This window comes from Maniola hyperantus, chromosome 8 (assembly GCF_902806685.2).
Source record: "Maniola hyperantus chromosome 8, iAphHyp1.2, whole genome shotgun sequence".
Lineage (NCBI taxonomy): Eukaryota > Metazoa > Arthropoda > Insecta > Lepidoptera > Nymphalidae > Maniola > Maniola hyperantus.
In genome coordinates this window covers 3,657,620-3,674,470 of record NC_048543.1, presented here as the reverse complement: position 1 = coordinate 3,674,470, position 16,851 = coordinate 3,657,620, and the positions used below count along the sequence as shown (strand labels likewise).

Genomic DNA, 16,851 nt, shown 5'->3' with positions numbered 1-16,851 from the left:
GTTGCAACAAGAATCTCACAAATTCAGCCAATCAGAACAATAGAGATTGTAATAATGATTGATGCAGGTTTTAGACAATCGCCCTACAGGATAAAATAAATGTGCACTGAACTGAACTGTGCAAACCTTGTGCAAACTATCGAACGTAACGTTGAGCGCTCCGATAGATATCTCGCAAGCCACGTCACTTTCTGTCCACATCTATGTTATGAGACCCGCCTACAGGCACCCCGACAGTTTGTTTGCGCCATTGTCGCTTGCCTCAATAAATTTTTAAAACAAAAACAAAAACCACCGAGTCCGAGTCAGGCTCGCGCACTGAGGGTTCGGTACTACAGTCGTATTTTTTCGACATTTTGCAGGATAATTCAAAAACTATGATACATAAAAATAAATAAAATCTGTTTTAGAATGCCCAGGTGAAGACCTTTCATTTATGATACCCCACTTGATATACCTAGTTATCTTACTTAGAAAATTGAAAATACTAATTATTAGTTCATGACCACAATTTAATTTTTTTTGTGTGATGTATAACCACACATTCGCGGTTTTCAGATTTTTCCCCGAATGTCAGCTATAAGATCTACCTACCTGCCTGCAAAATTTCATGATTCTAGGTCAACGGGAAGTACCCTGTAGGTTTCTTGACAGACAGACAACAAAGTGATCCTATAAGAGTTCCGTTTTTCCTTTTGAGGTACAGAACCCTAAAAATCAGGCCTAAGAACAGAATTGCTATTTCTATGAGGCGTATAGTAGGGTCATACCCACTATCGCATAGGTACATATATAGTACGCGACAGGGCGATATGGCAATCGGGGAGGGAACGCCCCGCACACCCGCACAGCCCCCGCGCTAACCCTAACTAATTTTTTTTTAGATTCCAAATAAAGATTTTTTTCCAAATGAGTTCCATATACTTTATAAGTGGGTCAAATTACTCGTTAATTTGTAAAGTCTACCTACGTATAGCAGTTTTCCTTTTAACCTTGTCACATGGCGGGCGAGGGGGAGAAAGGGGGCGACGACGACGACTAAAAAATTAGCATTTTAGGCCAATAAGTAATAACCCTTCCAAAAAGTTAAAGCATTTTTTTTATTATAAATGCAAGTGGGTCTAGGTCTATTTGTATGGGCGCCCCCTTAAAATAAAGTCCACTTCTCATGCTCGTAAAGTTCTTCTTTATGTGCTCTTGTGTATAATCTAAATATATAAAAGGAAAAAGTGACTGACTGACTGACTGACTGATTTATCAACGCACATCTCAAACTACTGGACGGATCGGGCTGAAATTTAGCATGCAGGTAGCAATTATGACGTAGGCATCCACTAAGAAAGGATTTTAGAAAATTCAACCCCTAAGAGGGTGAAATAGGGGTTTGAAATATGTGTAGTCCACGCGGATGAAGTCGCGAGCATAAGTTAGTCTAAATATATAAAAGGAAAAGGTGACTGACTGACTGATCTATTAACACACAGCTCAAACTACTGGACGGATCGGGCTGAAATTTGGCATGCAGATAGCTATTATGACGTAGACATCCGCTAAGAAAGGATTTTTGAAAATTCAATACTTAAGGGGGTGAAATAGGGGTTTGAAATTTGTATAGTCCACGCGGACGAAGTCGCGAGCATAAGCTAGTCTAAATATATAAAAGGAAAAGGTGACTGACTGACTGATCTATCAACACACAGCTCAAACTACTGGACGGATCGCGCTGAAATTTGGCATGCAGATAGCTATTATGACGTAGACATCCGCTAAGAAAGGATTTTTGAAAATTTTAAGTACCTATGTAGGTACCTAATGTTTTCCGGTGCGAGGTCGCCATTCCAGCACCTTGGGACCCCAACGTCTATCGGTTTTAGGAACTACTCACGACTTCGCACCGGAAGACGCAGTGTTGGAATACCTCCCACTAGGTGGACGGACGACATCAGACGAGTCGCAGGGAGCCGCTGGATTCAGGCGGCGCAGGTCCGTGGCGTGTGGAAGTCCCTACAAGAGACCTATGTCCAGCTGTGGGCGTCTATCGGTTGATAATGATGATGATGATGATGATGATAATGATGATCATGTACTTAATGTCCAATAGTCCCCGTAACATTTTGTACTTATGATGAGGTTGTATAGGTCTCCCGACATAGCAAACTCATTACAAATTGAATTTCAGTCATGTACCTACTCATAATACCTACTATTATGATTATTTCATTTCCTCGGAATCGTAGTGAAAAGCAGAGTGCATAAAATCGGTCATAAACCCATTTTATCTTCGACTTAAATATCGGCCCTCGCCTTAGGCTCGGGTAGGTAAATGTCTCGGATAAAATGGCTTGTTGTACCTACTTATATATTATTTTTGTTATTAATTTCACTCGAGTAATCTCGGCTCGGAAAGTGGAGACCTTATTCCATTTTCATAACCTTTATATTTTATTGCTTGACTCAATTTATTCTTTAGCGTGATCTTAAAATATATAGTAAGACAGGTATTGACCAGTTAATTGGAACATCTAATTGATTAAGGACATTGAATTAGCAATTTAGAAAATAATAGTTAATTAAATAATTAGTGCTATAGATATCTCTTTCAGGGCCCTCTTTCCCACTGGGCACTATGGGCACGTGCCCAGGGCCCACGATCGATAGGGGCCCACTAGTCCCTGCCAGATCACCAAACTATAACCGACCGACCGATATTTTATTACCGAAAATCTAGAAAGTCACTTATCTACTTTCTTGCCTATTCTAAGAAAATAGTGCCTACTATGTCAAGAACAAGATCATAGGGGCCCCATTATTCTAATGTGCCCAGGGCCTTCAATAGGATAACGATGGCTCTGATCTCTTACTTATGACTTATTACTATATACTCTGACTTATTTATATGTATAAAAGGAATAGGACTGACTGACTGACTGACTGACTGATCTATCAACGCACAGAACGCACGCTACTGGACGGATCGGCTGAGCCAAACACGTACAGTACGCGGCCGAAAGTAATGTACTATGTAGGTACGAGTACATCAGCCTTTAGAATGACAGCTCGGCTTTGTAGAGCGTTGTCTCTGTCACTCATACATATATGACGTTTTGTCGGTCTCAACAACAGAGACAGTGTTCTACAAATCTGCTATCTCTTCTAAAGGTCGATGTACATTACTTTCGGCCGCATACTGTAGTTTGTTTGACAAACGCATCAAACACGACCGCAGACGATCAAATAATTTAACCATAATTTAGCAAACACGTTTGACAAACATGTTTGGCATTTTACGGGGCACTTAACTTGTTAGCTTGTTAGTCATGTGCATAGAGATGTGCGTTTGTCACGGTAATAAAATAATATTACCGTGATTATCCTTGATGAATAATTCTATCTCTATGGTGCTTATGGTCTTGGACTGTAGTAATAAAAGTGCGAGTCAGACTCGAAGGTTCCGTACTGAGGGTTCCGTACCAACTACCGTATTTTATCGACATTTTGTACGATAAATCAACAACTATTAAATGCGTAAAATAAATAAAAATCTGTTTTAGAATTTCCAAGTAAAGCCCTTTCATAATGGGTATTATGATACCCCACTTGGTATAGTAATCCTACTTTGAAAGTTGAAAATAGCAATATTTCTTCATGAAAACATTTTTTTTTCTCGTGATATAACCACAAATCCACGGTTTTCAGATTTTTTCCCTCATGTCTGCTATAAGACCTACCTTCCTGCCAAATTTCATGATTCTAGGTCAACGGGAAGTAGCCTATAGTCTGAAGGTCTGTCCGTCTGTCTGTCGTGTCTGTCACGAAAACGTATAGGGTGCTTCCTGTTGACCTAGAAACATGTGAAAGTGTGTTAGTTTGTTGATTTGTCCTTCAATCACGTCGCAAAGGAGCAACGGATCAACGTGATTTTTTGCACCTACCTATAGTTTAAGACCTGTAAAGTAACATAGGCTACTTTTTATCCCGAAAAATCAAAGAGTTCCCACGGGATTTTTAAAGACCTAAATCCACGCGTACGAAGTCGCGGGCATTAGCTAGTTATTACTATTTTCAATTTTCGAACTAAGATAACTACCTACTTATTTCAAGTGGGGTATTATCTGAAAGGGCTTTACCTGTGCATTCTAAGATTTTAATTTATTGTTACTTATCTAAATATATAAAAGAAAAAGGTGACTGACTGACTGACTGATCTATCAACGCACAGCTCAAACTACTGGACGGATCGGGCTGAAATTTGGCATGCAGATAGGCGATAGCTATTATGATGTAGGCATCCACTAAGAAAGGATTTTTGAAAACTCAACCCCTAAGGGGGTGAAATAGGGGGTTTAAATATGTGCAGTCCACGGTGACGAAGCTAGTGCATCATAATTTTGAAATATCGTGCATACAATGACCTTTCAAATTGTCAATTCATAATGTCGAAAAAATACGACAGTAGTACGGAACCATGATGGTGGTGCGTGAGCCTGACTCGCACTTGGCCAGTTTTTTTGATAGCTTATGCTAGTCGTTACCTACTTACTTAAATGCGATAAGTGGCATTGCCGTGTAGCCAGGTCTTGCGCACATTTTGTACATTATAATAATGAGGATTTTGTAAGTTATGGGTATGTTCCTACGTAATACTATACTTACTCGTATAAACCTTGAACGAAAAGGGGCAAAAATCGCTTGATTAAAATTTTACGGTTTTTATTTTTAAAAGAAAATGAAATAAGCACAATTTTTTCCATGCTGGATTTTCGGTGAGCAACGAAGCGACACGACGCGACGGGGTAACACGTAGGTTAGGTACTAGGTAGGTAGTAAGTAGGTTTTACCACACTATATTATTTGTACAAGATGATACCCGCGACTTCATCTACATTTATTTATTTAAGCCAGCCCAACTGCAATCTCACCTGGTGGTAAATGATGATGCAGTCTAAGATAGTAGCGGGCCAACCAGGAAATGGTATGGTAAATCAAGTTTTTATTGAACCCATAGGTACCCCTTTTTAGTTTCTACACGGCATCGTACCGGAACGCTAAATCACTTGACGGCACGGCCCCGCTGAGGGCGGTAACCAGTGACGGCCGAAGTCTCCCACCAGACCAGAAATTTTGAAATTATAAAATTCCAAACCCCTGCCGGGAATCGAACTCGGGAACATCGAAGATTTTGAAAATCCCATGGAAACTATCATTTTCCGGGATAGCAAGTTAAGTATATATCCTTCTCCGGGATACAAAATAATGGGATGAGATGGGTGGTGAAGAAGTAACAGACAGACAGACACTTTGACGAAATATTTTGATTGGAAAGTGGAAATCGCGGCAAGCGAAGCGGATGTCATGAACGGAACGCGAATCGCAATGACGTCAATACAAACCTGTTTGCTTTTATCGCTCGGCAAAGGTGGAAGAATGACGGGTTAATTTCTTGTGTTTCGAATTTCGTCGAAGAAAAACGGTATTTTTAAACAACTGCCCAAAACAAGGAGTGTAATGTTTTGAGGGTCTTGTATAAATAATTAAACCCGATTTTATCTCCTCGGAGTCCTCGGTCAAGCCCAAGGTAGAAGGTAGAAGGCTTCCAGGTTAGCCCGTTACAATTTTAGACAGCATCATCACTTACCACCAGGTGAGAATTGAGATTCCAGTCAACTTGTATCTGAATAAAAATAAAAATAATCTATACTTATAATAAAACTGTAACTGGTCAATTTCTGTACATCTCTACATAGTATAAATTAAAGTCGCTTCCCGCTGTCTGTATGTATGAATAAACGCGTAGATCTTTTAAACTACGCAACGGATATTAATGCGATTTTCACCAATAGATAGAGTGATTCAAGAGGAAGGTTTATAGCTATAGTTTAATTCTCAAAAAATTAGAGATCCCTAGAGAAATCAAAATAATGTGAATTAGGTCGGAAAAAAATCTCTCATTTGAGAGTTTCCGAGGCAATGACACCTCAATGGCACCACATTAGTATCTACATTGCCCCCATGCGAAGCCGGGGCGGGTCGCTAGTTAATATATTTTGAAAATTTTATTTAGGGAAAACAAAATTATCGATATACACCACAAAACAATTTTGTTTGGAATTTTAGTCTGTCTGTCTGTCAGTCTGTGCCCGCATCACGCGAAAACTACTGAACGGATTTTAATGAAAACTGGTACAGTAGTAGCTGATAGTCTGGGTTAACATATAGGGTAGTTTTTATCCCGAAAAAATTAGGGATTCCTCGGGATACGGGATCAAATTTTTTATCGATTATAAACTTCATCAAATATATTATAATATATTTCTACGGCTATACTCACGTATCCAGTCGACGTTAGCCCGACTAGTTTCGAACCCATCCGGGGTCCTTTATCAAGGGGGTCAATATTATATATATGATACCCCACTTGATATAGTTATCTCACTTCGAAAGTTGAAAATACTAATTTTTAGTCAATGACCACAATTTAATTTTTTTTGTGTGATCTAACCCTAAATTCACGGTTTTCAGATTTTTCCCCAAATGTCAGCTATAAGATCTACCTACCTGCCAAATTTCATGATTCTAGGTCAATGGGAAGTACCCTGTAGGTTTCTTGACAGACAGACAAATAGACAGACAACAAAGTGATCCTATAAGGCTTCCGTTTTTCCTTTTGAGGTACGGAACCCTAAAAAGCAGTCCAATAATTAGAACTATTATTGCCCGAGGTCATTGCCTATCACAATTTAATATCTTTGTGTAGTCAATTTTATCAATTGCTCCACATTGACATTGACTCCTTTCGACAATTGCCTATCTTTACCCTAATTTTATTTAAATAAGTTTTAAGTAGGTACCTATAATGCGTACATTATAAGAAAGGTTCGCCATAGTCGCCATATTGTGACTTTATAACTTATAGCTGTTAATATAATCCGATTAGGTAGAGTTAGCAAAAAATATGTAGGTATACTATATGTTTACAAAAGAATTAAGCTCGGATGAAAATTATTTAATTTAAATGTAGCTCTTCAACTCCATTGACCTACCACCGACTGTTATTTAAAAGAAAAATTGTTGTTTTATTACCAGTGTTTATGATAGAACTAAATTTCTTTTAATAATTACCTCCCTTTGCTATGCAGTATTTCTTCTCCATTCGCTTCACGTGATTTAAATCTCTCTCTGCCACTCGTTCCTATTTTTATACAATAGGTACTAGCTAACACGCCCCGGCTTCGCTCGGGTGGAGTGTAGAAAATTGAGGGGGAGGATGATTTAAATTTTTCTATCCGTAAGAACCATCCTCGTACTTCAAGGAATATTATAAAAAAAGAATTAGCGAAATCGGTTCGGCGGTTCTCGAGATTTGCGATGAGCAACACATTTAGCGATTCATTTTTATATTATAGATTAAATAATGTCAGTTTTTATGCAATACTTAATGATAATCAAACAATGTACGGTACTTATAAAAGGTGTTGTATGTAAAATATTTTTCTTTCTAACCCTACTTTTCAAATGTCAATTAACGGATAGAACAAATAGAGCGAGTCCATTGTCACTTTGTACGCGTTATATCTGCATATTCTGGTTTTCAAGGAGTTCTCAATACCTACCTACTTAAGACTTTAATTTACGGTTTTATAGTTTAAAGCGTAGGTCGTATTACCACGAAAAAAGATAAAGTTCCAAACAACGCGATTCGGTACTCATGATAAAGACTGAATATAGTAAAATTGTTTTTCTGTCGCTTGGTATAATATTTTAATATTGTACTAATATTTTAGCGTTTTTATCGTGAGTGATTTACTGATTTCCATTATATAATATATAGGTATATCTCACACTTGACTTTACTCACGTGTTTAGTCGACGTTAGCCCGACTAGTTTCGAACCCATCCGGGGTCCTTTTTCAAAGGGAGTCAGCGCACGCGTCGCGGTTATGACTGCGCGAATTAACTCCCTTTGAAAAAGGACCCCGGATGGGTTCGAAACTAGTCGGGCTAGCGTAGACTAAACACGTGAGTAAAGCCAGGTGGGAGATATATATAGAGAGATATATATAGATATATATATATATATATATATATATATATATATATTGTACTAATATATTTGTTAACTCAGAATTTTTTCCTCTTTCATTTGACACACAAAAGCAAAAAAAAATAGATAGGTACTCCGACTTTTTGTTCACATAAAATGAAGCCATGTCTATCGGACCATAATAACGAATCGATGGACACCTCGATAATCGAAATCGTCTCATTAGTTTAGGCGCTACGTTGGAACATACATAAATAAAAAGATACATACATAGGTACCTATAGAGTAGGTAGAGACTGCTAAAATCATAACCCTTTCTTCTGGCTTTGCCATAGTCGGTAGTGACGTATTGACTGTTTTTGCATGGAAAATTTGGCCAGTTCAAAATAAACTAAGAGTTAAACGCGTGTTTATTTTAAACTGGTTTCAATTTTGTGGTAATTTTTTGGTGGTGGTACATTTAAATAATACTAGCTGATGCTCGCGACTTCGTCCGCGTGGAATTAGGTTTTTTAAAAATCCCGTGGGAACTCTTTGATTTTCCGGAATAAAAAGTAGCCTATGTCACTCTGCAGGTCTTTATCTATACCCATGCAAAAAATCACGTCAATCCGTTGCACCGTTGCGACGTGATTGTAGGACAAACCAACAAACCAACAAACAAACACACTTTCGCATTTATAATAAGGGTACTGATGTAGGTAGGTACTTAGGTATATTATATATACTGTACAGCTGTGTCTACATAAATTTTTTTAATAACCCTTCCCTTGTCGAATTAATGGGTATTAGGTAGGGCAAGTAAGATTCCACTGAGTGTTCAGTATCTTGAAAAAAAAGGTATAGTTAAATACTTAGTTGTCTAAATACCTAAGTAGGTATGTAAAAGGAAAAGGTGACAGACTTATCTATCAACGCATAGCTTAAATGGACGAATCGTTTTGAGCAAAAAAAAAAAAAGCATTTTAACCAATTAAAATGCCCAAAAAAAGAATTATTTTGTGTGTGTGTGTGTACCTACAGAACCCTAAAAAAAATTTGGTACTTATGGCTAAAAAATTCTAAACTTCTCAGTGGAGTTTAACGTAGGTTTCAGTATCATTCAGTACGTTTGTAAGATTTTACGTCTCACCAACGTTGCTAAAATTCGAGAGTCGAAACACAATACTGTCAAAGTAAAATGGACCTAAAAAGCTTCGAATTGAAGTAAAAAATTCAATGCCACTGATTTTAATTTCGCAACGTTTCCGCTTGGAGCGCTGGCTTGTAGAGAAACTTGAGCTAAACAAGGTAGTTAAGATCCAGTTTACTATAACGCGGAAGTGTTGCGACACTCGAATACTATCAACGTTGGTGAAACATAAAATCTCGTACTAAGCGTACAGAACATTTCACGAGGAAGGTTTACGTATGATAGATAATACATTCACAATAGTTTAGTTAGTCTATAGAATAGGTTTTCCCTCTTGTGTGAAGCCGTACTTGGCTTAACTAATAATTATTATAAACATGCTTATGTTTTTTGAGATGTGTATTTAATACAGGTACCTACCTAGATTTAACTTAGGTACTTAATGAATGAAGTATGAATGTAAACGTGTCTATATAAAAATAATTTATTTAGTACTTGCTGCCCGGGCGAACTGCGTACCGCCGAATAGTCGATTCTTTTTCAGGCATTTTTTTAAATTTTTCTCTCCGTAAGAACCATGCTCGTACTTCAAGGAATATTATAAAAAAAGAATTAGTGAAATCGGTTCAGCTGTTCTCGAGATTTGCGATCAGCAACACATTCAGCGATTCAGTTTTATATAATAAGAGATGTGTTTCTATTACAGTTATTATTTGTGAAGAAAACTCGCTATCATGAAACGTGCGCAGGCTTTACGCCAGGTAATATTTTTTTCATTTATTTTCATTGGTCATACCTACCTATTTATAATTTAACGACGGATAAGTTTTAGTGTTATTATTTTTGTACAAAACACTTGTGAGTTGTGACACCTATTAATTACTTATGTGGACACAGATGAACCTAGTTAAAATAAATAAATATTTTCAAGTAAGTATCCATATTGATACCTATTATAAATGCGAAAGTGTGTCTGCTAGCTTTTCATGGCCCAACTATTTAACCGATTTAGATGAAATTTGGTACAGAACTCTGTACCAAATTTCATCTAAAACATTGCAAAACAACTAGCATACATCCCGGGGAAGGAGATAAGCTACTTTTTATCCCGGAAAACCAAAGAGTTCCCATAGGATTTTTAAAAATCTAAATCCACGCGGATGAAGTCGCGGGCATCGTCTAGTAATATTATAAAGGCGAAAGTGTGTTTGTTTGCTTGTCCTTTCTTCAGCCCTAGCTGAGCAACCAATCGACTTCATTTTTGGCATAGAAATAGTTGAAAGGACGGAGAGTTACATAGGTAACTTTTTATTCCGGAAAATCAAGTAGTTCCCACGCGGACAAAGTCGCGGGCATCAGCTAGTAATAAATAAATATTTTAAAGTACCTACCTATATTACAATTAAGGGCCAGCTATCACTTGAACTATGAAATTCTAAGATTTCAAGCTCCAAATTTCCATCATAGGACGAACTTTCATATAATTGAATACATGTTTAAAATAAATCAATCTTTCGTATTGACTTTTAATGTATCATATTTACAAAATCTATTTTATTTATTTTGTAGTGTCCAATCTCCCGCACCGAGTTTTAATTAAATAAATAACAGACTCAACTTTGAAGCCCTATCCATCTGTCCTTGAAAATCATCTAAAATCATTAATTTACTGGAAAAAATACTTGAATATTGGAAATATAGTCTTATTGACTTATGTTCTAGAATATGGATTTTGAATCACATTACTGGGTAAAAAAAGAACTGTTGCCAATTTTCATGAATTATATGGCAAGACAACAACAACTTTGTGTATTGAATAAAACATAAATTTAACCAAAAATTTATACCAAAATAAACTATGTTTTTTAACAAATCTATTTGTATAGTTTTGGAAACAATCCATTTATTTGATCAAGCATAAAAAAATTATAAACATCACTCTAAATTACTATAAATAGCCACACAATTTGGCTTCGTTCGTATGGCCGAGCGTAAATTTGTAAACCTCCCCTTAATTGTAAATATTATGATCTACACATCAAAAATTGCGGAACCGGCAGGATTCAAACATATTGATAAATCAGTGTCCATCTTGTCTTCTTGAAGTCACTTTTATTTATGTGAAGGTTTATGGGGCCAATTAATCCATCTCCTAAATTTAGGGGACCGTTTAGTCAGTAAGGGACTCTTTAAAACTGGTGAAACGAAAAGGATCCCCTAACTGGCCCATAAATATGCGTATGGGTCCCTTAAATCTTATAGGTCGTTGCTGAAACTGGGCATTAGACTACAGTACGCGGCCGAAAGTGATGAAAATCGGCCTTTAGAATGACATTTCATCTTTATAGAGCGTTGTCTCAGTCACTCATACCCATATGACGCTTTGTCGGTTTCAACGACAGAGACAGTGCTCTACAATTAATCTGCTGTCTGTAATGTTCACCACTTTTGGCCGCGCACAGTTTAGGCTACGTTTCACTTGCTGCCTATGAAGTTTGAATCCTGCCTGTAATGTATATTTGAGATTATATAGAAATTCCCTTGAAACGAAAACGAGCTAAAACGAGACAGAGCTATATCTCTTACATAAATCTGTCTCGTTTTAACTTATTAACGTGCTAAACAGAATCTAATAAATATTTTAACTCAATATTGAGTCTGAGCAAAGTCAAATTGCGCTCTATAGATCTCAGCCTTAATCTAAGTGTTTTTTTTTTCATTTCTACCTGTTGCTATTTAAATTGCAACATCATTAGCTCTAATTTACAATAATCTAATCTAACCTTAACTTAACTAGATTAACCTTAAAAAACTAGATACAAAAAAAATCTAAGCGTTACACCCACTGCCAATCACAATCATAGTGCACCCTTTTAAATTTCGATGTTTTAAGTACGCGACAGATCAAGATGGCAATCGGGGAAGAAACGCCCCCCACACCCGCACAGGCCCCGCATTAATCCGGTGCGGGATAGCGTAGGTGACGTGCGGGTGTGCGGTGCGTCCCAGGCCTCATACACCGATTGACATCTCGACATGTCGCGGACTATAACTCGACTCAGTGAACAAGATAGATCAACGGAACCTCGTTCGTAATGGCCTTACTATAAGAATAGTTATCTAATTATCTATGTTTATAATTGGGAATTGAATTGAATCTATGTTTATCTAATTCACAGGCACTGGTGGTAGCCGGCCTGGCGTTTTGCAGCCTGTCCGATGGGTTTATATTCGGACAGATGTCCGGGATGGTCGACGCTTTGAATGGAAAGGACAGCTCTATTCATTTGAACGATGATGAAATCTCTTGGATTGGTACGTTTCTTTCGTATGTAAATTGAACGTAATTCATATAAAGCCCTACTTACATTACGATACTTACAAAAGACTAGTATCGCGAGTCTCGAAGATGAGTCGCCGAGGAGTATCTCACATACATTTGTATGATGATTCGCACACTTCGCTACCGGTATCCTACGCTTCTGCTACTAGTCTCGCGACATCCACCTTGTAGTCGCTCGCGCGTCACGTCTCCTACGAATCTCGGCAAAATGGCGGAGGATCAGCAGTTAGATATTAATGTTCAAGAAGAATAATCTTTGTTTTTAGTAGCATAATGTACGAAACTCGAGTAGCGAACATGTATTCTATTGGCATGCAAGAGACGATAACTTAATTTTCTCAAAGGTGTGTGGTAGTCGTAGATATCCACTGCGTGTGTGAATGGCCTAACTCATTTCATCCAGAGGGTTGACCCTTGCCTTGCATGATCTGTACCTTTACAATACCTAATAAGAAATACAAATAAATAATTATTACTTATTTATTACATAACCCTATGACGTAACCATAAAATAGTTAAACTTATATTTTGCTTGTTTTTTCCAGCTTCCACTATCAACATTACCTGTTTCTGTGGCTTTGGCTTGATGACAATACTCACCGAGTTATTCGGAAGAAGAAAGACTATAACAATTGTCACCACACCAGTGCTGATATGCTGGCTCATGGTCTACTTCGCTCAAGACAAATACACGTTACTGGCGACAAGAATAATTGTAGGCGCATCCTACGGTGGAGTCCTTATTTTGACATATATAAATATAGCCGAGTATGTGGCACCGGACATTCGATCCCTTTGCTTGAACTTAATGACTGCCTTTGGAACTTCTGCCGGCACATTCCTCGGACACGTTTTAAGTTTATTTCTACATTGGAGGAACGTAGCTCTCATTGGCTTAATCCCAACAGCGATCTCCGCAATCTTGCCTTTATTTTGGGTGGAAAGTCCATCCTGGCTGGCGACCAAAGGACGATTTAAAGAATGCGAAAGAGCCTTCAAAAAACTGCGCTTTCAGAGCAAAGAATCCGACTTAGAATTAAAATTGTTAATTAATAGTCAGAGAGCAAATGAAAATGCATCTAAAAACAACCTTTTCACATCACTTTTTAGTAAATACGTAAGTGCATGCAAAGAAAAATGTTACAGGCGGGTATCTATTCTCATGATGGTAATAAGTATTTATAGAGTTGCTGCAGGCCGGATTCTGTTTAGCACGTTAATAATTACTATGCTCCAAGAGATGACAGGCACTTCCGACATATTATTGTTCACGTTGTTGGTGGACGGGTGCACCTTGGTGGGTGCTGGTATATCTTGTGTTTTCGTGAGTAGGTTACAAATGAGAACTTTGCTATTCACCTCTGGCCCGATAGCGAATACTGTTCAGATTATACTGGCGTTTTGCTTGTACGTTTGGCCGGATAATAGCTTTTATGTGAGATGGATAAAAGTTTCCCTGTTAGCCTTGTACTGTATTTTAATATCGGCGGGTCCATACGCTGTGCTGGAGACTTTACTGTCTGAGCTGCACCCCTTGGATATAAAAGCCTTGTCGACATTCGTGTTGGGTGCCTTGGCTGGTGTCCTACAGTTTTTAAGTATTAAATTAGCATCTTACTTGTTTTCGGTGATAGGCTACCATGGAGTGTTCTTCTGCAACGCTGGCGTCGTGTCTCTCTGTCTGTTGTACCTATATTTTTATTTGCCAGAAACGAAGGGTAGGACGTTGCAGGAAATACAATTATACTTTATTGACAATAGTTATGGAGGTGTTGAGGAGCTTGGCTCGGAGCTACGAAACGATTTATTAACAAAAGAGATAATAATTAAGGTGAGAAGCTAGTTAGAAATAAAATGTGAAGACAAATTAACGTAGAGTACGCGGCAGAACGTAATGTAGGTACCTACATCGGCCTTTAGAATGACATTTCGCCTTTGTAGAGCGTTGTCTCTCTGTCACTCATACCTAAATGACGTTTTGTCAGTCTCGACCAAGAGACAGTGCTCTACAAATCTGCTATCTCCTACTAAAGGTCGATGTACATACTTACATTACTTTCTGCCGCGTACTGTACCTATTTACCTACTTCACAGTTTCCTACTTATTACTACCACTTCATCATGGTTTTTAACCGACTTCAAAAAAAAGGAGGAGGTTATCAATTCGACTGTGTTTTTTTTGTATGTTTGTTACGCGATCACTCCGTCAATTATGAACCGATTTTGATGATTCTTTTTTGTTTTGTAGGACATACTTCCGAGGTGGTCCCATTTTAATTTGGTAAAAATCTGATGAATATCTTCGGAGATGGAGAACGGAACTCCTCAATTAATAAGAGTAAATTGCTCGCGATCAGTGTAATAGCTTTGTAAACAGTAGGGTTTTAACCAGGCATAGTATATTTTTAACCGACTTGAAAAAAGGAGGAGGTTCTCAATTCGAATGTATGTCTTTTTGTATGTTTATTACGCGATTTCTTCGCCAAATATGAACCGATTTATAATGATTCTTTGAAACAGTAGGTTTTTAACCAGGCATATCATATTTTAGTACGATGGGGCCACTAAAAATGGTGAAATAAAAAAATTTCAAAAAAAAAATCCGACTTCAATAACCACCAACACTAAAAAGTAAAAAATAATTTAATTTATTACCCGTGTATTATGTATGCAAGAGCTATTGTAGTTCTATAGTAATATTTTTTGGAGTCTGTGCCAATGTGGAGTCGCAAAACACACTGAAGAGTAGATAGACGGTTCGTGCGGCTAATTGGCACCGGCTCCAAAAAATATTACTATGGAACTACAATAACTATTGTATACATAATATACGGGTCCTCCTCCTTGTCCTCAGGAGATGTAGACCTTACAATGCACAATTGCAAAGACAAGCTTTTAGCAAGCAAATTGTAAGGTCTACATCTCCTGAGGATGCTCCGGTGTCGGGGCGAAACGTGCGTCGATTGTGTTTGGGATTTGTGTGGTGCTGCGTGGTGGTGGTGCGTATTGCTTGCCTGGTGGCTGCTTCTTCCTGCATGTTTAGCAGTGGGAGGGCGGGCGGTGCATTTCGCATGCTGCATGTTGCACCATACAGATTCGACCTGTTTCAGCGGATTACAGCAAATTAAGCTTTTGGTTCGAGGTACCGCTGCCAACGTTCTGGGCACCCTGTCTCGTTACGGTGGTTTAGATGATATTTTTGACCTGTAATTTTAATATTTAATTGATTCTAATAAATTTACACCTACCTGCTTAATATGAGAATCTGAGTAGGAAGGAAATTGTTTAATTTAAGTAACTACTTATTTAAAATTAAATGAATTTTATTTTAATATTAGTTTTATTTCTTTGTTGTTCTATGTTGCCTACTTAGCTACCTACGTAGGCATAAAAATATGATGCTGTTTGCAAACAAGTTAAACAACTATGTAAGTGAGTATTTTAATTTTTTCCTTAGAATAATTTTGGTTTGGGAAACAGGTTTTTAATTTTATACTATTTTATTTAGCTTGCTTTGTTTGTTTCTTGTGGTAGGTCAAATCTAATAGGTAAGTAATTGTGCTTACCCCTTGACCGATTGATTTGGCTAGCTAGTAGCTAGGTAGGTACCTATAAGTACGTTTGTATTATTAGAATACTAGCTGATGCCCGCGACTTCGTGCGCGTGGAATTAGGTTTTTTTAAAAATCCCGTGGGAACTCTTTGATTTTCCGGAGTAAAAAGTAGCCTATGTCACTCTCTAGGTCTTTATCTATACCCATGAAAATCAGTCAATCAGTTGCACCGTTGCGACGTGATTGAAGGATAAACCAATCAACCAACAAATCAACAAACCAATAAACCAACAGACAAACACACTTTCGCATTTATAATAAGGGTACCTACTGATTCTATGGTATAAGGTACCTAAGTAGGTATATTCCGCGACAGGTTGAGATTTTATCTAATAAATAGAAATAGAAATATAGGTATCTTCGATAATTTTATTATCTTTTTAATTAAGAGATTACAATTTTGAAAAAATCCAGAAAAATTTCTTTACTAACAAATTATACCTAACTAGCTTATGCTCGCGACTTCGTCCGCGTGGACTACAAAATTTCAAACCCCTATTTAACCCCCTTAGGACTTGAATTTTCAAAAATCCTTTCTTAGCGGATGCCTACGTCATAATAGCTATCTGCATGCCAAATTTCAGCCCGATCCGTCCAGTAGTTTGAGCTGTGCGTTGATAGATCAGTCAGTCAGTCAGTCAGTCAGTCACCTTCTCCTTTTATATATATAGACTAGCTTATGCTCGCGACTTCGTCCGCGTTGACTACACAAATTTCAAAC

The 16,851-nt window shown here is 37.7% G+C and overlaps 1 protein-coding gene across 1 annotated transcript; it reads left to right on the top strand.

Moving 5' to 3' along the window:
* Nucleotides 1–5,507: 5,507 nt before the first annotated feature.
* On the top strand, nucleotides 5,508–15,678 carry LOC117984294 (facilitated trehalose transporter Tret1-like). The gene is made up of 4 exons (XM_034970920.2): nucleotides 5,508–5,641; nucleotides 9,880–9,934; nucleotides 12,353–12,488; nucleotides 13,062–15,678. The coding sequence occupies exons 2-4, from the start codon at nucleotides 9,908–9,910 to the stop codon at nucleotides 14,357–14,359; spliced, it is 1,461 nt and encodes a 486-aa protein (XP_034826811.1). The 5' UTR covers nucleotides 5,508–5,641; nucleotides 9,880–9,907; the 3' UTR covers nucleotides 14,360–15,678.
* The last annotated feature ends 1,173 nt before the right edge of the window (nucleotides 15,679–16,851 follow it).